General features: G+C 38.8%; 3 protein-coding genes across 19 annotated transcripts in view; 1 reads left to right on the top strand and 2 right to left on the bottom strand.

The window, feature by feature from the left end:
- The window catches only part of erc2 (ELKS/RAB6-interacting/CAST family member 2), a 61,654-nt gene extending 59,791 nt beyond the window's left edge, over positions 1–1,863 (top strand). For all 11 annotated transcript variants that reach the window (XR_014119365.1, XR_014119363.1, XR_014119368.1 and 8 more), the window contains one exon: positions 1–1,863. This exon is cut by the window's left edge. The gene's annotated coding sequence lies outside the window, so the exon portion shown is untranslated.
- Positions 1,864–4,247: 2,384 nt separating this feature from the next.
- Positions 4,248–9,140, bottom strand: creld1a (CRELD disulfide isomerase 1a). 3 transcript variants are annotated; one of them, XM_081705536.1, is made up of 7 exons: positions 8,987–9,121; positions 8,281–8,357; positions 5,989–6,189; positions 5,733–5,816; positions 5,513–5,608; positions 5,214–5,354; positions 4,248–4,953 (listed from the first exon to the last, which is right to left on the bottom strand). In XM_081705536.1, exons 3-7 carry the CDS (start codon positions 6,155–6,157, stop codon positions 4,733–4,735), a joined length of 711 nt encoding a protein of 236 aa, XP_081561662.1. In that variant the 5' UTR covers positions 6,158–6,189; positions 8,281–8,357; positions 8,987–9,121; the 3' UTR covers positions 4,248–4,732. The 3 variants fall into 3 exon arrangements, with proteins under 3 accessions (XP_081561662.1, XP_026876191.3, XP_081561663.1); XM_027020390.3 differs by lacking the exon at positions 8,281–8,357 and having other exon boundaries at positions 8,987–9,140; XM_081705537.1 differs by lacking the exon at positions 8,281–8,357 and having other exon boundaries at positions 4,248–4,950; positions 8,987–9,140.
- Positions 9,141–9,317: 177 nt separating this feature from the next.
- On the bottom strand, positions 9,318–18,643 carry il17rc (interleukin 17 receptor C). Of its 5 annotated transcripts, none has more exons than XR_014119393.1 (15): positions 18,086–18,512; positions 17,280–17,487; positions 16,759–16,871; positions 15,652–15,751; positions 15,027–15,059; positions 14,506–14,633; positions 14,148–14,210; positions 13,921–13,981; positions 13,135–13,364; positions 12,077–12,142; positions 11,920–11,965; positions 11,551–11,646; positions 10,890–10,964; positions 9,491–10,769; positions 9,318–9,410 (listed from the first exon to the last, which is right to left on the bottom strand). XR_014119393.1 is itself a non-coding variant. In XM_081705534.1 (15 exons), exons 2-15 carry the CDS (start codon positions 18,185–18,187, stop codon positions 10,060–10,062), a joined length of 2,031 nt encoding a protein of 676 aa, XP_081561660.1. In that variant the 5' UTR covers positions 18,188–18,389; positions 18,519–18,643; the 3' UTR covers positions 9,318–10,059. The 5 variants fall into 5 exon arrangements, 4 of the variants coding, with proteins under 4 accessions (XP_081561660.1, XP_081561658.1, XP_026876160.3 ...); XM_081705534.1 differs by adding an exon at positions 18,519–18,643 and having other exon boundaries at positions 9,318–10,769; positions 18,086–18,389; XM_081705532.1 differs by having other exon boundaries at positions 9,318–10,769.
- Between the last annotated feature and the right edge of the window lie 4,847 nt (positions 18,644–23,490).

Here is a 23,490-nt window from a genome sequence, read left to right as displayed (position 1 = left end):
CCTAGATGCAAAATAAATGTAGTGCAGTAGCTGCACATTCGAAGGATGTAACAAAGAATGTGATTTAGTCTTTAGGCTGGATGATTTATTTTTGCATCTTGTGAGAACAGATCTCTGCACTCCATCAAAACATTCCTGCTTTAAGTGGGAGGTTGTTGCATTAAAACCTGCTAATGTGTTGCTTCTTTCGCTTGTGTCTTATGTGTATTCTTGACACCGCTGTTGTAGGGTTTGTGTCTGTGGACACATGTTTAGTGTTGTTGCTATAGACGGTTTGACTGTTAGTCACTTTCTCACACTCTTGCTGTACTTTCTTTCCCCATGCTGTCTCAGTTCTACAGTGTGCTTCTAGAACATTAGCCACTGCTGTCCTAGAATGTTCACGTGTTGCCATAGTTCTGGAACACTGTTCTAGAATGCATTGACTGTTGTCTTTTCATTTTAGGACAACTTTGAGTTCCAAGGGCCCTCAACACCATTACCATTAACAAGGATCTGTCTCAGTTAGAGCATTTTTAATCTGATAACATGATAACGATATTTCTTTGTGTGGTTGTGGATTTGCCTCTTGTATGTAAAATGCACCTCTGAGCAATGGAAACAGAAAAAAACAAGTTCAAACACACATTTAGCTTAATGGGAGCTAAGATTTTTTTTTTCATCCTCCAATTTCAGGTCCTTTGAACACTGAATACTTGAAGTAGGAGTGTAATCTCCTACCATGAAAAGAGATATATTGTACACGGAAAATACAATGTAGAATAATCATATTAATTATCCATAGAGCTGATATTGCATGTGGAGTTCTGTGTTCTGTGCCAACTGCTGTCTATAGTAAAGGTGGGTATAGTCATCTCCAAATATATTGGCACATAGAGAGAGACATGCTTCAGCCCCTGACTCCAACAAGTCCAAAATGTCCGGGAGAAAATAAAGTACAAACCCCGATACTTTTGTTGGTCTGTGCCAGTTGTACAGTTTTTAGTTCATGATGTCATTAAAAAAGCAAAACCTCTGAATAAAAAAATCACTGTGACCAATGTCAAATTTTGTTTTTAATTTGAAACTGTTTTTACTCTTATTTATTGTTTAATTATTTTAGTTTTACATTTTGTTTTTTATAGTTTAAGGGTTTTAACATGTTGGATATGACAATTGGAGGTTGTAAGTTTTATATATGTAAATGTATTTATTTATTTTTTTTTATGTACAGTACTAAGTTTAGAACAGTGAGTTTATTGCAAGTGTCTGCATGCTGAATGAACAAAGTGTGTGAAGGTGCGGCTAATTTCCCATGATGCATCAGTACCCAGTGTGAGACACATTCCGCATCTTGACTTGTTGACTTTTAACGAGTGGCGTGTTCTCTCCCTCTAACCTGTTGTCTCCCCTTAGTGGACAGTCAGTACAAGTACCTGAAAGTGTGTTAGCATGTTTTTGGGATGTAAATCTGAATGTCTTACTGTGTGTCTGTGTGTGTGTGTGTGTGTGTGTGTGAGAGAGAGAGCGAGAGAGAGAGAGAGAGAGAGGTCTGCGTAAATGTGAACGTATAGGTATTGCATGAATATTTATGCAAGTGTGTGTGGTGTGTGTATGCATGTGGTTCTACCTGTGTGATTGCAAATGTCTGTGGAAGTATGGAGAGCTGTGTTTCAGGAAGCCCTGTTTGATCCTACAGAGAGTTTAAGGAGTTCAGCATGGAATCTGTATGTCATGTTTGATGTCCTGAAGCTCTTTGGGATATCCAGTGTCCCATTCACCACCCCAGGTGTTTGATATTGTGTGTGTTGTAAACCAATCTGTTACTGAGTGTTGGCCAACTGGTTTGTATCCATTCAATAAAAAGTGACTTTCTTTATGAAATGTGGCAATTTTTTAAAATTCACTCTGTGATAAAAAAACAACAGTATAGTTCGTGCGGGTATTCTGTGTCAAATTAAAAGCAGGGAAGATTCATATTATTCCATTTAATTTCATCCTGTGAAATTCTCATAATTAACAATCACCAATACATTTATTATTTAATTACAAATAATTAATTCATCATCTGCAATAAACTTTTAAATCATGCTGATTTAAAAATCAGTTTGAAATTCTTATTAACACAATGTCATAGTTGACAAAAACTAGCAAGTTTCTTTCAAAGGGTAACTCCTAAAGCGTGCTATGTTTTTGTCAGTGAAGCTGAGATGTGAATTCTTCCAGATAGATGCAGTTACTTCGCTCCAGTGACAGTGTAGCGGCATTAAAGGTGCTTCCCCTGTTCTCTCCTGGAAACTAGTCCCGCATAAATACAATACTCGTCATTTTATGCAGTGTGGCCTGCAAGTGTCTGCAAACCAGCCAAAGGTGAAGATTCCTTTTGAATCTGCCGGCCTACAGTGCACCAAAAGCACCAAACCTATATATTTTTTCACTTCAATGCCTTAAAACATTGAAAATGGTGCTATTTGTAGTGATATATTGATTGTTCATTTTAAAACCAACATTATCAGCTGAACCTGTACATACTCTTAAAATATCTAACTGGTTGGATAGTTCATTATCTGCTAGATACCCTTGCAAAGGAATACTAAGCAAAAACTCCAGTACATAAGTGGCTACCTATACTGAATAATCAATTTTTCTTCCTTAATTTAGTCATATCCAATTCCCACCCATCAGATAAGTCTCCCATGCCACACAGCAGCGGCCAGCCAGGTGGGCAAAGGCTGTCACCTCCTTCCACTGAGGCACTTGCAGCCAATCACTGCATCTTTTCGAGCTGCGGCTCATTCAATGTCAGAGTAACACGCTCTGAAGATAGTGTTATCTACCCCTTTCTGATGCATAAACTCACAGACACCCATGATTGGCCAGTGTTGCTTTAATTGACAGCAGCGTGAGTATGCAGCCCCTCCCTCTCTCGGGCTCCCAGCCACAGATGGCTGCAGCATCACTAGGGGTCGAACTCGCAATTTCTCAAAGATAGAGCAAACACTTTTTTGTTGCATTTCCTGTTGTGTTACTCAACAAGCCAGCAACAGCAAAAAAAAGACTGCACTGGTGCATGCGTGGGTTTTTACAGAAGTGAGATGGTTGTTTAAGCAAGCTACGTTCTTCTGACTATCCACATCTTGAATTTTTAGCAGAACTGAAAATATGAGGAAATGTCATGGAATATTTTGTGCATGTTTCTGACCAAATTTGCATCAAACGTCACAGTGTCAGTGACAGTCATGTGTGCGAGAGGAAACAATGCTGCACCCTCAACATGACACATTTCCCCCCTGAATTGCAAATGCGGGCAGGATTCCCTGATGTGTCACATGTTTGTCATGCATGAAGGATTTAGTAATTAGCTGACAAGTTGACGCAGGCCTGTTGAGAGTGAGGACAGTGATGTGCAGTCTATGGTGTTCTCTAAGACCAGAACAAGGCCCATCCCTCAAGACAATGCTGAGGGATTGATCCATACACTTTCTCTGTGGACCCAGACCCTGGAACAGGCCTGCCATACTTCAGTGAAATGGTTTTATTAATCCATGAGCAATACTTGCATATGGACAGGGTATAGCGCTGTGGAGCCCCTTAACTTCTCTTTTAGGTGGGCAAACATAGTAGCCTCCTACTCCAGAATCCTGAGTCCACACTATAAAATACAGCACACAGACCCAGTAGGTGCCTCTTCATAAAAGCCATCATCTCACACTCTAACCGATGGTCCATTAGATGGGGAGACTCTCTGCTCAGGAAAGCCCAACTGAGATTTTTGTAAACAATTTATGAAGGGTTACATTGCAAATGCCCTTTAGTACTTGAAGGGATGAAGGGAATGAGTCATTAGTCAAATCCTCTAATAAACACCCTGCTATGGGTGAGTGAAATGTTCCAAATGTTCCAAGTTAGTTTTTGATATTAGTTTTCATTTGATACACAGCCACATGACATGGAGTTCAGGGTAGAAACCGAGAAGACCGGCATGCAATGGATCTCCTTCTCTGAATAAGCTTAATGGAATTTGGAGGCACAGAGAACTGAGCAGGCATGTACTCCATTAGCTGATGAGCCAAGTCACAGGACCCAGTTAACAGTGCAGATTTCAGATTTGATCTAAACCTTTGGCGAACACAATACACAAATGCATTTTCTTGCACATCGCAAGAAAAGCCCTAGACTGCCTGTGTGTATGTTAGGAACCCAGTGTAGATGTGTTCTTTCTCATGTCTCACCCAATGATGCACAAAGACAGAGATAAAGTTCAAAAATTAATTTACAGGAAAGCAACAGTTTATTTTTTAGTAAACTGGATTAACAAACAAAATTCTTCAACTCTGCAAGTACAAAATTACAAGGAAATAAGATCAGAGCAAGTCAAATTGATTAATATAGATTAAGCAGATTACTAGCAAATCAAATTGATTAATATAGATTAAATAGATTACTAATATAGATTAAAATGGCTTCTTCATAGACAGATCAGATTAAAATGGGTGAAATTGTTGCACATATATTTTTTAAACATGTATAACACAAAACAGTATGTCTTTTTCACCTATTCTGCATCTCTGGGGCCTAAGCCAGCTCCAAGTCCAAAACAAGTTTTAAAGTATTCACCAAATCCTGATTTTGATGCCAAGCTGTTGGAGGCAAGAACTCTAGTTCAATTATCCTTTGAAACTGAATACCATTCTCAGTGCCAGTGTCCAGTGTTGAGTTCTTTATGGGCGTGGTCACTCCACTTCTCCGGGCTCTAGCGACCTTTCAGGAAGCCCTGGATCAGGCGGTCGCTCTTGTCCGAGGCCCAGTAGCCTGCCATGGCAGCCACAGCTCCTATGAAGATGGAAGTGAAGACAATGTCTCCCTTCGCAGCTAGCGTGGCCAGAGCACATAGCACCACGCCAAAGAACATCTGTTTCAGGACTTCCACCTCCTCATCCTGGAGATCATCGAACAGGCTCTTCACTTGCCCTGCTGGAGGAGAGGAGGACAAAAAAAAAAAAAAGTATGAGACTCCTTCTCCTCAAGAAATTAAAACAAACTTAATATCTGTGTATGAGCATGCACATTTTCTTTAGGATTGCAGACTAATATAACAAGGCAAATTGTGGTAATTTACTCCTAACTGTTTGTGTGTGTGTGTGTGTGTGGGGGGGGCACTTGTTTAGCCTATCTGAGTTTGTGTGCATGTAAAAAGGTCTAACTGTGAGCAGGTGTGTATTAGTATTCCTCACCAGGTGTCTGGTCCCTCACACACATGGCATCATTGCGTGTAAACCCTGGTGCGCACTTGCAGTGGAACGATCCTTTCGTGTTCACACATAGTGCATTAATGTCGGAGCAGGCCAGCACCTCCTCACCACACTCATCAATGTCTGAATCCCACACAGGTCAGGAACTCAATTATCAATTCAATAATTCGCTTATGGTGGAAATGCCATTTATCATCATGTAGCATAAGTTCTAATATTTTATTACATATTAGAGGACTAGGACAGGCAATTAGAATGGAAGAATCTCATCATAGCCTCACCTAAACACTTTAAGCCCACTGATCTGAAGCCCGGGGCACACTTCTTACAGCGAGCAGGACCACTGCCCATACAGCCTATACAAGCAAGATCACATCCTAGAGGGAGGCAGGGGATGCAGAGAATGGGATAGGTAAGAAGTGATTAAGACATAAAAACAGATGGCAAGATCATTGTGTTTCTATGTAGACCCTGCAGCATGCATGTGTGTTAAGAACTCACTTCTACACTCGTAAGAGGAGTGCGTGTTAAAGCAGTATGTGTTTATTGGACATTCATCCAGTTCCGTGCCACACTCATCAATGTCTGTGTGGGGGAGGAGTGCAAAGACATTCAAGACACAAAACTCAAACACAATCTGTAATGGCACAACATTGTTGCTGCGTGCAAATATTCTAATGAAAAAAAGCATAATTCTAAATAATCTAAGCATACTCGCTCACTTACAGACACACACACACACACACACACTACTTACCCACACACACGTTGTCATGGAGAATGAACCCAGGAACACACTGCAGGCACTGGTTTCTTTCAGGTCCACCACATGCTTTGCAATGCTCCGAGCAGTTGTTACCGAGAGTCAGTCCAAGCAGGACGAGGAACAACACAGCACGTAGCAACAATGACTGATAGTACAGCATTGCCCTCTACAGGTCAGCGTTGCCTAGGACACCTTATTTCACATTTAATCCTTATTTCACATTTAAAGCATTTACTTCACACCTCAGACAATTTTTACATCTATTGCTTAATAATTTCTTAGAGTTGAAACAAAAATAAACCCCTCTCACACCCCTCCCTGAGTTCTTTGCAATGGCAAATTACATACAATGTGAAAGCAGGCATTGGCTGACAGGAAGATAAATGCACCTCGTCATTTCTTTGTCAAGACTGTAATCAAGAAAAAGTATTTTAAAATGCTGAGGTTTTATCTTGTTTTTTCTGCCATAACACTTCTGTGAAAACTTGTATTCATCCACTGTGTTAGGACTACTTCTTGAATGCCTTTGTGTCTACAGAGCAAACAACATTCTTAGAAATATTTTGTTGAACAATATGAATGTGAGGTGGATTCTAATATGGGTCATGAACATGCTCCTGTCATGCCATCTCAGTTTGAGCCATATTCAGGCTGCAGTATTACATGTAGATATAACTTTAACTGGCACAAAGCTATATTCAGTGTTCTTAATGGAAAACTCCCACAACCAACAACAAATGTTGCTGATGCCGAATGATATAACCAGTAAAAGTAACTAGAATAAATACCACTAGTGAGCACATTTCGCTGATGCAAGTTCCTGTTTAAAATAATCACAATCTGGAGGTGTTTGACCCACCTCCAGCTTCTTCATGGTTTATGAACCATGAAGAATAGAATGACAACCATGAATTCATTGACTGAATCACAAACATGAATACATTGAGCATTGCAATGTGGTCTTTTTTTGTCTTCATTTCTTAAAGCTGCACTACGCAAGTTGTGTTTGTTAAAATTGAAAAAAGTTGCAATAATGAGTTTAAAATATAGAGTCCTTGTGCTGCTGTGAGTCACTCTTTAAAGCTTGAAATATTTATTCATAAGGTAGAGCTGTTGGGTCAGATTTGACAGGTTTTTGGACCACTCCACACATCCAGGCTCAAAAAGAAGGTCCATCTCAGTGGAATGTTGACCTAATTTAAGTGACGGCATGGATCGAGTGCTGATCTGTACAGCTGAAAGTTAGTGAGTGGAAAAAGAGATATTACTGAATATGGAGACATCAGAATGGCAAACGCAGTTTGCGTCTTCACTTGTAGTCAAAGTGGTGTAGAACTGAGGAGTTCTACAGGAGTTTTTTTTTTTTCTGAGGAGAAGTTACAGCGAAGCTAAGATCAGAAACACTGGCTTGACCTTTCAGTTGTAGCAACAACTCCAAGACCTGAAGGGGTTCAGGACTCATGCTGAATTAGCCTTTTTATTGCTGCACCAGAATGTTGTGTGGTTTGCTAGCTATAGATACCAAAAATAGACAGCCAGATAATTGTTGTTGTGGAATTTAATATTACTCTTGTAATGTACTGCAATGTATCCATGTAATTGTGGAGTTGTTTTAGCAATAACTATACCTAACATTAGCATGTATTAGCTGATTACTTTACTAACCATGTCATTTTTCTTTAGAGTTCGTCCTTTAGTGTGACAAACCAGAGCCATTATTTCTAGTGCTATGGTCTGTCTCGTTGTGTAAACAGTGTTATATGCGATGTGCATTCTCATCACAAAAAGTAGTTTCTTCTCATTTTCAAGTTTACATCTTGAGCATTAATTAAAATATCTGGAGAATACATGGTTAATGATGGCTAGCTTGCTAAATTAGCCTGAATGCTTCTAAATTTTTGCCAACTGTTTCTTGGGTTTACATTGGGCTATTGGCTCATATACGTTTATGTTAACTAGCTTTTTACAGAAGTGCGTATAGCAGACAATGTCGAAGCAATGGAACTTCAGAAAATAAGGTGTCTTTCGAAGCACAGCAAATCCATATTGATTTGGGGTAGCTTTCTAAAGAACAGTACCTTCATATAGCTAAACTGCTCATGATGGTGACAAATACATGGTAAACAGATACTGTCAGATTGACCAGTCACTTATAGCTAAAGTTTAATCTAGTACTCTTCGAATATGAATATTTTATTTTCATACTTCTGCATCTGAAAGATAACACAAATCCAAAAAAAACCAAAAAACCTGATTGCAACAGTAGATAATTTAGGTATATACCTAGGAGCCATTTCCATCAAAAGTTCTGATTGAGTTCTCTTACGCGAACATGCTTACAATCGTCCAATAAATCCGCTCTGGAAATTGAATGCGGCACAAACCACGTTACAAAATGCTTTTCCACACGTTTCGTGCAATTACATATTACCACCAGAGAGGTCTGCCAGACTTACATAGTGCATCTTTAATAAAGTTTTCCATCAATGATATTAGCAACTGAGGTAACAACAAAAAAAGGAAAGCAAAGCTTCACTTCTTTTACTTTGAATATTTTAAAGCTGTAATAGTGGAGTACTTTCAACTTTTACTTTAATTAAAGTTTTTTTTTCTTGATTAAACTTCTATAGAATTAGTATTAAAAGCCTCATTTGTCTATATATATTTCCCCCATTTCTAACACTTACTTTTGGTTATGATGTGCATGTAAACAGTAGCCCATAATTCATTCCTTACATGTAACTTGTAGCATAAAAACAAAAATAATTTGATAAAGCTATAACCCATTTTGGTTGCGTAAAGACCTATGAAAATTCACACACGTACAGAACAAGAAGCACATAGATCAAAAGAAATTACTATCTTCTGAAAGTTTTAAGGCCATGTTTGCACTATATTAGTCTATATTTACATATCCCATAAAACACTGACAGTCTCAGTGCATTCAACGCAAAAAATGTCGTTAAAAAATCAAGAGGCAGGATCTTACCTTGACGTTCTAATGTTAGTCTTGAAGGCAAAACTGTAGTAAGATAAATACGATTTTCATTTACGCGACACTCCCGCATTCTGCCCGTGAAGTTCGTGTAGGCAAACATGGTGGGTGGAGCGACCTCAATGTCCAAAAAGTAGTTGTTCCAATCGGAGTCGCTGAGCACTTGATACGAACAGCCGTTGTTATATATAGCCATGGGATGCGCTCAGGATATTTTTAATTTTATACCCCTCCTCCGCGACCTCATCGGTGCTGCGAAATGACTGAGAGCGCGCAAATAATTCTAAACACGTTCTGGTGTTTCAACAAAAAAACAGACATCATCTAAGTCTTTAAATAATGTCATTTATTTACATTTAAAACATTTGTAAACAGTGGAAAACTATGTCTCTCTTCATCCGATTGTCTATATTTATTCCTGAAAAGTAACATAACAGAATTAATACAATTACGTAATAATTGTCGGAGTTTCAGTCATGCAGAGGTATGTGGCATCACCTGGTTGTGTTTAACTTGGACGGTTCTGCTCAGTTCCTGAAGGGCTTGGTGATTTCCTGAGTAGATGTTACTATAGTCTACAATATGGAGTTCCCCATCACTGCCTGGCTAGACAACCACTTTTAAAGCTTAGCCTGAAAAGTTTGCAGCAAACTGTTACCTCAATTGAACATACAAATATCAATTGGCAATTTTCTCTTGAGAAATTCTAAATGAGGTTTGTTGTTTCTCTTCACGAAATGCATAACTGAAGAGTCATGGCCCAAAACTGGGTGTAGAGTCCTGCCAATATTTCAACATTGGAGTTTACAGCAACCAGTCAGATTTAATTCCACACCTGTCCACTCACTGAAAATGTACCAGATCTGGTTGTGTATACTCAGATGTCTATAGATTATGGCAGTAAACTATGATTTGTCCTTAATAAAGTCCTTCAAAGACACATCAATAGATGAGGGGTATTTTTCCTTCATATGTAGTACTTCTTTTCACAGAAGTTGTACTGGATTCAGAGATCACTGCAGAACTCATGACTTCAGTTACTGATGTGCAATGATGTGATTTACATCTTAAATTACAGTCTCTTCTCCCTCCATACTCAGAACGTCCAACTGTGTGAACATGGAGTCTGCACGTGTCCGCAACTCTTTTCCAGAATCCCTCAGCCCCTTCGCTAGCCTCCTGGAGGCCCTACGGAGCCACAGCACCATCTTCAGCTGTGCGCTGATGCTCTCTGGCCGATCCGCATGGAGCTCTGTGAGGAGCCGGCATGTCTCGGAGGGCAGCTGATACAGCCGCAGACCTTGGAACAGCTCTGGCACATCCATTTCTCTGTTTATGAATTTATGTGAGTCAAACTGCACCAGGGCGAAGTGGTCAGCAGCACCATCCTTCAGGTGGTCACTGAGAATGCAGCCGAGGGCAGAACCGAACACATCCAAAGAGATCCCGGGCAAGGGTTTGTCACCCACTATTCCATTCTCCTTCATGTCTGGCAATTGTCCTTTTCCATTCTTCTCTTCATTCCAGATATCCCAAAAACCCTTGGCCCTGTCCAGGGCAGAGCCGGAGAGCAAGATCAGGGCTTTGCCACTGTGTTTGTGGAGGTGGCTGATGTGTGAATGCAGCCACGGAGCTGGTCCCACTGAGCACACCTCTGCCTGGCTCCACAGGTCCAGGTACACCCTGAAACCAATTTCAGACAGCACCGTGCCCAGGCCGCACACCAAACTGCCCTGATCCGCCTCGGAAGTGTGCAAGAGCAGCACTTCACCAAGTCCTTCTGAACAGACAGGCAGAGAAAACAAATGAGACAGAGAGAGAGAGAAAGAAATCAAGAAAGATATACATGGTAAAGAAATTGGTATGTATATACAGACAATAGGAAATGACAAAAAACCTGAAGGACTGGAGTGAACATGTCCATGTTTAATACCTTTAGAGTGATGTCTTTTGTCCCAGTTTGAATGCCATCCTATCAGAGAAACAGAGCAGAGAGCAAAACTGATTCGCTATACAATGGGACTTTTTATAAAGCAAAACTGCACACACAAACTATGAAGAATGCCCATATCATGTTTCGTTCCAGGAAATGAGTGATAGAGCGGAAAAAAGAGTAAACCCAGAAAAATGTCACTGGAGGAAACACACTTCAATGGAATTATTGAGAGTCAGGCATTACACACACACACACACACACACACACACACACACACACACACTCATGAAGAATCCAGAATGCCTGACTCTAAACAATGGCCTCAACTCACTGTGACACACAGAATTGGAGTTACATGCATCAGACTTCTGTGGCTGACAGAACTTAGAAGGAACAGCTCAAGATTATGCCTGTATGGTCTATTAAACTTAAATCAACTTTCTGGATATGCAGCCTACATTGCATTTATTTGTACACATTCCAATAAATCCAAGAAATAACCTTCACCATGCATAACCTCTTATTGTTTTTTCTTAAGCCAACATTCTACATACATTTTGATAACTCCACAGATCAGTGAATGAGGAATAGATTGAGAACAATCAAGGAAACTTCATTTCACCTTTGAGTTTTTCCCTAAGCACATACATGCCAAACACAGTCAGGCTGAAAACTAGAAGGGTCACAAGCACAAGAATGCTCCAGCGTCCCCTGCGGACTGAAGGGCACATTACAAAACATGATGAAAAACTGGATACCTGGACAAAGAATTATTGAATACTGCAGAGCATATGCATAAGTTTTCAAAAAACACATAAGTTATGTTTATGCTAATCTGTATGACAGCAGGTTCAATTTTAAACTAAGTCATATGTAGCATTTATAAACATTCTTGTAAATACTTTCAGTTACAGAAAGCTATCAGATATCTGTGAGAACAACAACATAATGGAACATAATGTAAAAGAAGGTTGTCTGTTAAGACACTCACTGTCATGTTGACACAGAGGACCTAATGTTTCCTCTTCCAGCTTAACCTGAAAGAACACAAAACACACATACGCAACGCACATGATATTTAAATATTTTGCAAAGTGCACCGTGCTGCATACTAAACAAATATTTAATGGGTACAACATAAGCCATACCATCATACAATGCAAAAACAGATTTGTAGAATGAATATCCACCAAATCCTCAAATGTGCCGGATGTCTGTAAAAAAAGATGATTTGTAGAATTATTGTTTAAATGATTTAACTCTTGGATAACATTTTTATCAGTGTTGTGGCTCTATACTCTATATATACTCTTTTCACTTTTCTATCTTAGTAAAACTCGGACTCTTTCCTGCTGTGTCCACACTTACAAACATTAATTTGTTAAACTACTTTAAATAAACAGCAAACCTCTGACATAAGAGGCATTTTCGCCAAGCGCTAAATGTATGCAATTGGTTGAATCTTAGTTTCTTGGCCAGGGTAAAAAGCTTCCTATAAGCACAATGTTTTTACCTTACACACATTGGAGTGTTTAACCACATCAGCAATGCAAAAGAAAGCAAAACATAGTCAATATCCATTTAATGTATTATGGAGTCAGATTAATTCATTTACACACTAAGCCTTTATTACCCTTTTTTAGGTCACTGGTGCCAGTCAACCATGTGTGGTATTTAGAGAACCACCAGTGTCAATAACATGTCAGCACAAACTGACAGCAAATTGGCAATACTAAAGGTGCACCCTACATACTTGTGGCAGCAATCACACACCAGGTGTGGTCCAAACCTGTCCTGCAAACAGTTGCCATCCCATGCAGAGCATACTTCCAAATCAACCTAATCTATCCCATTGAACAGTCCTGAGGTGTTCACAAATAGGTTGATTAGCTAGACTGCACCTGTTGAATTCTGACTAGAAGTAAACTCTAAGGACTTCAGTCTCAAGACCTTTTCATGACCTTTACATGACCTCTATACTGTGACTCCAGCAGTCTTCCTGCCTTTGCACTCTTGGAATCACATTAAAGACTAAGTTTAGCACTAAAGCCTATCAGTGTGTTTTTTTAATTCAGTTATGTGATTGTCCCAAGCCCATAATTTACTGAAGTTCCTCCTAACATAAAAAAGTGGCTCTTTATCAAAGGGGTGTGTTCATTATTTTCATCAAAGAGTAGGGTCACATGGAGCTGAGTGAGGTACTCACCCACAGTGTGGTGACATTTTCTTGCCACTGAGAGTAAGTGCCGAGAGTCACTCTGAAGCCCTGCACCTCCTTACAGCCACTGTCTGACTCTGCCTCCATTTGGCATGGCCACAGTTCTGCCTCCAGCCTGCAGGGGGCGGTCAAGTTCCAGCTCAACACTGGATGACCCTTGTTGCTTACAGCATGGGCCACTGAGAGGGATACATTTTTCATAATGTTCTTCTGGAATTCTGCAATGGAAAGAAAAGCAGAAATGTAAAAATTTAAGTCTGTAGGTTGTTTCTTACTCCTGAGATTATAAGGAATAGTTAACAATGTGTAAAGAACTTAAAAGGACAATATTGGTATTACATGTATTTTCATTGTATTAGAATGCTCTAGGTCACCTATGAGACTTCTTTCAGTAAATCAGGCTAGAAATCTTGAGATGTTGGTGAACAGATTAAAAACCTTTGAGCATGTCTTTAAAATCTGTTTCAAGAATACATATTTTGGGTTTTACAAGTGTGTGCATGACTTATGACTGAAATTCAGAAGTCACTTTAATCAGTGTTGTGGCTTTTAAACTGGGTAAGTATTTTCCTCTGTCACTGCTTAGGATAAGTTAGGTGTAGCAGTATTTATGTCAACAACAGTGCCTGCTTGCAATGGGTCCTGTCAGAAGTCATGGCAAGATAAACCAAAAATAAAGTTTAATCTTCATCTATCCACTGAGTACTTCATTTAAAAAAGTTAAATTACATCAAAGTACATTGTTTATTTTTGGTAGAAGGTAGTGAGCTTTACCCGTGTTATTACTAAAAGGGCAAAATTCAGATCGAGAATATGGTGTTTCCTCTCTCCATGCCTAACACACACACACACACACACACACACACACACGAAAGTGGTATGTAATGCAAATATAAGTAATGCAATACAGTTCCAGTCAAAGTCAGTTCCAGTAAATATGCTATGCTACATTAGATGGCAACATGGCAATATGACATCTCGTTAAGACAGAGATGCAACACCTGGAAACACAGGCAAGGGGTGACAGCGTGCAGTGGAATGGTCCATTTGCTTGATGGAAGATTCTGCAGAAACAAGACATCAAGGATGGTTTAAAATGGTTTAGAAACAGACAGAAATGCACAGGAACAGACACTAATACAAAAAATAATAAAAACCTCTTTAATTTTCTTTTTACTTCATTCACAGCTGTTCTTTAAAAAGTCACCAACCACCATGTGTGGCAGTTGCGTCATTGCAACTCTCATCTGGATATCTAGGTTAGGTTAGCAAAGATGAACTGTGAAAAAGCAACTTCCAATGAGGAAATATAGCCTGATGAAACAGATGAGGCGTAGGTTCAGGTGGGAGTCCTCTTACCAAACACATTCCCTGGCGTCCTCTCTTCATACACATCAGCAATGACTTAGGCTGGTTCAGATCCTCACTGGCTTCTTTCAGCTCAACCACACCCTTATGCCTGTCAATCTCCGGGTAGATTCTAGGCGCTGGTGAACATATTAGTACAGATTAATCACTAAAACAAACCAATTTAGTTTCTGTGGTTTCTCTTACTTTGCATTTTCTAACAGGTCTTGTCTCCTGTTCTAGACCTGTGTGTCTCGTATTAATCATCCTTTTATTTCTGGCAGGGGCTTTGGGAAGTTAGTGTTCACAAAAGCCAAACCAACAACTGAGCATACCTTCATCATTTCTGTAGAAGTGAAATTCTGCACACCGACACATAGCTATATCGCACAAGCTATCAACACACAACAATCACAATACGCTTCAGTGCACAAACACAAAGACCGGTTTTCCTGCTGTTGCTGTTGTTAACTAAAACTGAGCAGAGTCACCACCTTTAGGTACAGAAGTGGGTAGTGAAATCCAAAACTCACTTTTGCATTCTTCTATATCTGTAAAGGCACAAGCTGTAAACAAAGAGACAGCATTTAGTACTTAACAACTTACCAAATACTTAACAAGCAGTTAACTAAATACTCAACAGTCACAAGCAATTTCTAACCAACCATCAACCCATGCCGGGTAGAGTTGCAGCTCCTGAAGATAACTCATGAGCAGTCTCTTAAACACTCAGCACTGCTGAAGACATATTTAACATACTGGCCTTTGTTGTTAGTATTATTGCTAAGGGATTCTGCACTACATTCATGATTATGCAAAACATCAATGCCAAATTAATACCTTGAGCACCACTGAATTTACATAATTTCTCAGGTATTAATTCAATAGCACCCCCCCCCCCCCATTATGTAACAGAAGTATTTGTTTCTGTAATTTTCTTCACACCCCATACTGCACATGGAGTGCTTTCACAGTTATGCATCTTTGAGAAAACATGCATTTACTATTTTCTTCCTAACAAAAGAGCACTTCAGCACTTCAGCCCTTCAGCCCAGCTGATAAACAATCTTATCAGCTGGGATTCAGCTGCACAGTAACCCACGCTTGCTGCACTGGTGCCAAGAGTGTGTGTCAGATGTAGCTGGAGTGCAGGCTTACCTTCACTCAGGTGGGGGAACCTCACTGAACGCACCATAGACTTCACCGTGACATTCACAGTGGTCCCCAGGAAAATGCCATCATACTGCACCACGGTTAGCTGTGATAGACAATATACAAATAGTTACAGCCCAGTGCCAGTGCCTCCAGAAGAAACAAAACACAAGCACATAAAAATAGTGGCAATGACGATGTGCAGTGTACAGTACAGGGTAAAGTAAAAGAAATTTGAGCTTGAATATTTGTATAGTGCTACGCACGGTCCAATAAATATTTAGAGCATTAGTAAGTAAGCTAATTCTCTTATTTAGCTTTTGATTAACCAGTCATGATATAGTAAATGTGCAAATGCCATCTCTGATTTTCTCATTTGGTAGCATTTTATCATTATCCCTGTTTTCAATGGCATTAATTCTGCTTCCACAGATTTGTCACCTTTATTGTTGCATTTGCACTGTACATGGTTACATTACATGTAATTCTCCTTCCAAATACATTTTTAAATTTGTGTATAATTTCCATATAACAATTTACTTGTAGGCTGGTATAACAGGAAATGTATTTATACCAAATCTCCTTGATTTGCTAATCTTCTTATTGTCATTCCTTCTCTTTCAGTAAATCATGAGCAGTCATATGACAAAGCAGTCTCTTATCTGAATGAACAACAAACTCTAATTTGTATGTATGGCCCTTTATACATCTAACTGATTTACAGTAGAAATGAATATATTAATTTGTAGGTGATTCTTTTCACCATTTAAATATGGAACGTAAAGATTCTCAAAAGCATCATAAATTGCCAGAGCACTAAACACGTTAGTATTTTCTCTGCTTTAACAAGCATCCCAACCCAACCCAATTAATCCCAACGTGACTCAGTTGTTAAATGAGTCATTTATTCTATTTGTTTTTTTCATATCTGTATTTTGATTTAAAATGGGCAGCTGTGAAGGAGGAGCACAAAATCCCCACTGTAGCACATTCGTCTGCCCTAAATAACCCTGGGGGTGACGGTTTGGTTTAGGGAGGTCAGAATTTGTTCAGACTGAGCTCAAGATGAGCCAATGTGGGCATTGTTCATGGAAGGGATTCAGCCTTACTCACCTCAGCTTTTGAATGGTTTTCACGTGCATTAGGAGTCACTACAAAGTTAACTTTCCAGCAGTGGGGGAGATTTGGGCCAGAGAGGTAGCACACTGTTACTGCGGCTGCATCCCCTATACAGGGCACAGAGGTTAAAGAAGGAATGCAAATATCACACACATGCACGCACACATGCTTTATTTGGTTTCACTCAGAAGATATTTGGTCTATATATATATATATATATATATATATATATATATATATATATATAAATAGTCTATCACAACAATAACTAACTAGTAATCCTGGACTAGTAAATTAGTCCATTATTAATTCTTATGGAAACCTAATGATGTCCAATTAGAAATTATCCTTGTCATTCCTGAAATGTATTTTTCAGAACCTTGCCTGTGAGGAGTGCTGCAATTATTGCAAACCTATGAACACACACACACGAACACACACACACACACACACACACACACACACGAACACACACACACACGAACACACACACACTACTTTAAATGTGTGTTTACCACTGTCTTCATGTTCTCCTGATCTTTTCTCCCCCTCATCGTCTTTAGGAAGAATTCTGAGCAGGATTCTGGTGTGTACGCATGTTTTGCATTTTCTATTCTCTTTACAGCACAGCATAGGTTTCACATCAAGACCCAAAATTTCCACAGGTCCAAAGTCATGCAGCCCCAGAGGGAATGCCTCCTTTGCTCTGCATCGAGCAAGACCCTAGGATACACAATACATAATGGAACAGTAAATATCAGGAGCCAGCACTAACACCACCTTGAAAGCTGTTCGAGCAGTCGGCAGAGCACAGTGGAATCAATCTTCAAACTTTAAGTACTATTGTAAGCATGGGGGGGGGGGGGGGGGGAATTCCACTTTAGTTAATTCAGTTCAAGAGGAAATCTGCAGATGCACAGATGATCTTAAATTTAAAGAACCATAACCGACTTTCTTATAAAGTTTTAAACGTATCATTTTTCATCTAACTAATCTGTGACTTCTTTAATCTACTGTGTAGGTTCTTCAACCGATAAAATTTATCGCACCATTTACTGACGTTTCTATAGGCCTTTTTCAGAATAGGCACTACAAAAGTGTGTAGTCTATTGAACCTCCTCACCCCTGAGACTGGACACTTTAAAAACAATGTTTTGTAACAAAACGTTCATTTCAGCCTTTTAAACGGCATAACAAAAATGTCAGTGAACACCATAGTGAATATATGGAAGGCTGAGGTTAACTAAAATAAATATATAATCCTAGACTGCCTCTCGATGAAATGAAATGAAATGAAATGAAAGCAGATTAGATTGCTTGCCTGAGAGCAGGTAATGTTCTGTTTCGGGTAATAGTTTTCCAGGACCGCTTCAGATACCAGAGCGCCAGTCAGCATGAACAGCATTCCCCATGGCAACTCCATTTGGTCGGCAGTTTCACTTTCTTCACGCAACTCAGAGAAGCTTGAAAGTTGAAGAGAATATTTAATCCCCAGCCATGAATCCTCTATCCACTTTCAGCAAGGTTTGATAAACCAACATAGAAGAGTGCTGAATACAGCGTTAAACTGGGAAAACGCCGTTTTTGGTATCTAATCTATAGCGCAGTCATTCTCCAGGAAACAACTGGTGAAAAGGGAAATGGAAGAAAAAAACAAAACAAAACAAAACACAAACGGTTGGGATTTAATAATGTGAAAAAAAAAAATCAACAATTAATGCGTAAAATGTTTCTGCTCGCCAGTTCCTCCTTACCTACGACTGACAACGTAGTGCCTGCCTGTCACAATCACAGGATACCATATGACGTAGGATTCCTGAAAGTGGGCGTCACTGTGTGGTGACTCAAGTCCCCTGATCGGGAGTTTGTCGTAGCCTTGCTTATACGTGTCCAGGCTCACAACAAGCGTGTGAGTGTAAATATGGGCTTATCAGAACATGTTATAATTAATGTTAAATAACTATTATTTACCTTGTTATGGTTGTTTATATTAGTATGCAGGGTTCCAAAGCAAGCCATCTGCAAGTAGCATTGCTCATATACGCTGTAAAGCGCAAATAGCTTTTCTTAAAGAGGGATGTTTAATGATGGAAATAACCAGAATCAACAGCTTAAATTTTGAACGAAATCTCCGTATCAGTTTACTAATACAAGTAAGGAGAATGTGATTTTATTTCATTTTGGTTTTAGCTCTTTCTTCTAAAATCAATAGTCTCATGGCACTTCTCTTTTTGTTCCTTTTCTAATAGCAAGTTTGACAACGACAAAACAAGATAGTGTGAATAAAGAGAGGGGACTGCACCCCCAAGTGTTATGTGGGTGGGTCAGACTCTTTCTGCTATTCACATTTTCTAGCATTGCATGACTGGTCTGCAGGGCTTAATTCAGTAAATCTTTAACTAAGAAGTGCACAGAGTCAAAGTCCACTTTCACCCAACATATGGCACAGTTTGTTTGACTGTCTACTGATGTGATAAAACCTTAATGGAAACAGAGAAAACATCACAGACTAATATCTAATGTCCAGCTGCTACAATTAAGCCCATGCCATTTCTTATTTTTGCCCCTATCCCTTGTGTTTGAGTACTCTTGTGACCTTTGGAACTATGTTAGAAGAGTAATAGTTGAAATCTTTCCATAATAAATTGTTTACGTAAACAGATTCAATGAGATTTTGCTGGACATTTCCAACATGCTGTCCTCAGCTATAGTCCTCTCTTGCATGGGCTATGAGTATCCTTTTTCAGTTGTCTGCAGTTGTCGTTCACAGCTTCAATTTCACGCATCAATCGGTCATCAAATAAAAAAGAATATTGCTTCATTACCAGACTAGTAGCAGTGCTCTGTAGGCAACTCTACCAGTCTGCATTAATATTAGAGGAGTGGTAAAGCTGGGTATTATAGAGAAGTGTTGGGTATTGTAAGTGTTAGAATTTCCAACTATGCGACTCCCTTTTCTGTACAGTACAGTCTTTTCTTTCCAGGTGTATTAAAGATCTATTCTCTGTCATGTTAACATGTCTATTCTTAGATAGGTGTAAGGTTATGTCAAATATGGTTTGAGCTAGTGACATTTGGCTGCCCCATTTTTAATACTGCATATTCTATCATGTGTGAACATGTTGTACTTGCTATGTAATTTACATATTTCCATTTACTCATCAGCTTTGCCATCTATATATGCTCATGCATCTCTGAATAAAGTGTGCTTTTCAGCATGTATGACTCTGTCACTCATTCTGAGAAACATGCCCCAAGGCCCAGAGGAAGGACAACCAGGCATGGTAGAGACAGATGGTGGGACCAGACCGACAAGATAAGAGGAAAATAGGCCATTTTTCCTTACAATAAGCCTTCAAAGGGAAGAATGCCATAGAAAAATATGTCAAAAGGCAGGACTGTCATGCATAAATTAGCATTAACCATGCTGAGTAACATTAGCTAGCCAGCCGAGATAATGGCATACTGCTAGCAATTTTTTTATGCTTGGTATAAAGCAAAGGAGCACAATACAGTGAAACAACATTAAACTAAGATAATACAATGGTTATCATAATTTATATTTTTCATTAATGGACAAAATATTTACATTTGTGGATTTTTTGGTCATTTGTGTAGCCATGTTGCTGGCATCTGCAAGGCATTCTGAGAAATTTCCCATAACACTTCATTTCCTTTGAAAAATCTCCATTTGGACAACAAAAATCAGGGCACCCTACCCCTAGGCAGGGATGTGCAAAATAGAGGGGTAATGCTAAGTGTCTGGGGCAAGGGGTGAATTGGGCCTTACTCTCCTATGAGCAAAATCCTGTTTCCTAGTGTCAGACTTAACAAAGGTGCCATGTTCCTTTATTTTTAGTCATGTCTAATTTGACCAATTTAAGTTCTGAAGGTTTTCTTCTCTTTCACGGCAATGTTAATTGGTCAGTAGCGTACACTGTTCAAATACTGGCATCCAGTGTAAACATTACTGATTACTGATTTCTTTGACATGAAAGTTCTTTCTCGAATCCTAAGTTCTTCAGTTAACTTAGTCTTATTCCAGCCTTCCTTAAATATTAACTAGTGATTATTGTTTTATCAACATTAAGTAAGCATCTCAATCCTTTGTTAGCAGTCTGCACTGATATATTTTAATTACTTCAGTCGTTCATGATTAATGTAAAGTCATGTAAAAACATATTATTTCACAGTATGACTAGTGTGTGTTTGTGTCAAATAGATTTGAATGGAAGTCTTCAAAAAAAGGTAATACATATTATAAATATCAGAAATGCAGCAAACAAACTAAATACAATTCACTATTGCATGCATGCGTTAGCATGCACTGTTACGCAATAACATTAATACCAGTGTTATGTTCTTCTGGAATATTCCAATTGTGTCTCCAAAGCAATGCGATTCAGTATTCTTCAGAGATCTCTTCCAGCTATAAGTAAAGTTTCAAATGTTCCCAGTCACTGACGCCAGTTAAAAGTTAAGTTCTGTCCCAGTCCCTGAATGAATAAAAAAAAAGAAAGGAGGACATTTGTAATTATTCTTACTATTATTTCATTTACTCTCAGTTTCATTTCATTCACTTTCAATTTATTTCATTCATTCTCAATAGAGGAGAAGATTACATTCCAGTAACTGTGTAGGCTTACTAACAACATATTTAGCATAAAACTGTATAGGTGCCAAATACTGAATATAGAAAGCTTCCCCTGCAGGGCAAACTGAAATGGTTCAAGCATCCCACACTGGGTAGTCAGTGGCAGTGCTCCAGGAGTAAGACATGCACTTCAGCTTAAAGCAATATTTAATGAAATATGTTTTAAAATAAAGTGTTACATTTACCAAACAACTACATCACTAGCACTGTGTGTGTGTGTGTGTTTTCTGATTTACTCAAATGGCATCCTTAATGACTGAGCCCCTTTTGCTGCATAGACACCAATTTATTCACATTATTTATTCATTGGAAAACACAAAAAGAACAATCAAAAGTGAATTGCGAAAAACATGACTTCAAGAAGTGCTTCAAGGAATGTATGAAGCAGAGTAGGATTGTGCCTTTCCCCTGTGTATTTTGTAATATGGCTAATAATGTTATATATATTACCATAATTATCCATTTAAGCTGTCAGTCGTTAGTTTCATTTCGCTACTCATTTGGACATTAATAATTGTGCTAATTATAGCTAATTATATGCATTGCCCAATATTTAGCAGCTGTCTGACCTTGTCCGTTTTGTCTTATGACCCTTATCTATGTTGCTATAAGAAACGTAAGAAAGCTAGATCTATACAATTTGCGACATACATGAAATTAGAGATAGAAACATATTAAACCCAAATTGTTTCGCAAACCAAAACTTTTTGCAGGAAATTACACAATCACTCAAAGTATTTCTGTCCCTGATGGAAACAATCTGCTGTAAAAATGTGCCGATAGCTTTTCACGAACTTTCATTTTATCGCTGGCAAAAAGTCGATGGAAACGTAGCTACTGATTAGCGAGCACGCCCCTGCACCTGTTCTCCACTTACCTGTCCTATGTGAGCCTTTTGCTTTGTTATTCGGTTTCCTCCTAGTGCTTCGAATCGGGTTTTTTTTTAAACTGACTTCCACTTTTGGAATCCCTATTTACTGTTGATTGCTTATTGCCTGGCTACCTACCTGTACCTGACTCCGAGTTCGCCTGTCCTTTTGATTTTATTTTGATTTTTAAAGATTGTCTCCTTAGTTACTCGTGAGTTTGCCTGCCTACACTTTTCTTTTTGACCTCGGGGTGGCAGTATTGAATGCTTGTTAATAATGTTGACATGTTGATAATGGAGAAGTCATTTAAAGTTGAGACGTTTTGGCAGACTGGCTGTCTGCAACATTATTAAATGTTTATGAACATTAGCATCAGTTGGCGTCAAGTAACTGAATCTTAATTTTTATTTGCTTAAATTTTAAATTGAAGTTTCTGGAAGTACGTTGCTGGTATGGCATTCCAAGGTTTCCAAAGTTTTTTTGTTTTGTTTTGTTGTTTTTTTTGATGATGATAGGACTTCTTTATTAGTGGTCAAGTTAATTCTAATGTCGCTTAGTTGAAAACCAAGCAAGTCAGACTACTTACAATCCTACAGTTTTCTGTTTAAACAGTCCTGATATATTTATAAAATATGTTTTAAATCTTGTTGCAATGAAAAGTACAGCCCAGTTCTGTTTAGTTCAGTAAATCAGTTTGTTTCCATAATTTTAGCCTGAAGTATATACTATGCACAAGGTACGTGTATCTAATGTAGAGGTTAATGGTAGTGGTAGCTTAGTGGTTACGGTACTTGCCTTCTTTTTAGAAGGTTGCTGGTTAAGCACCACTACTGGCCACTGTTGCCCCTGAGCAAGACCCTTAACCCTCAATTGCTCAAGTTGTACTCAGTCATAATTGTAAGTTGCTTTGGATAAAAAGTGTGTACAGTGTACATAGCTTTGATGTCACTCAATAAGACCTTCATTTGTGGCATAGATAGAAATTTAAATGTGTTACACTTTGGAGGAGAGCACCCTAATCCTCTGGTGCTTACTAGCACTGTACAGAGGGCAAAGGTGAAGGTTGCAATGCTTGTTGTTATGTATTTTTGTGGAACATGAGCCAGACAAACTGTGGCAAACTGCCACAGATAATATTTAGAGAAAAAGAACTTTGTTACTTCACACTGGTTTTCTTGAACTGTCAACAATGACATGTTATGG

This window comes from Electrophorus electricus, chromosome 22, assembly GCF_041902795.1.
Source record: "Electrophorus electricus isolate QZ-2024a chromosome 22, ASM4190279v1, whole genome shotgun sequence".
NCBI lineage: Eukaryota > Metazoa > Chordata > Actinopteri > Gymnotiformes > Gymnotidae > Electrophorus > Electrophorus electricus.
This window is presented reverse-complemented; position numbering and strand designations above follow the sequence as displayed.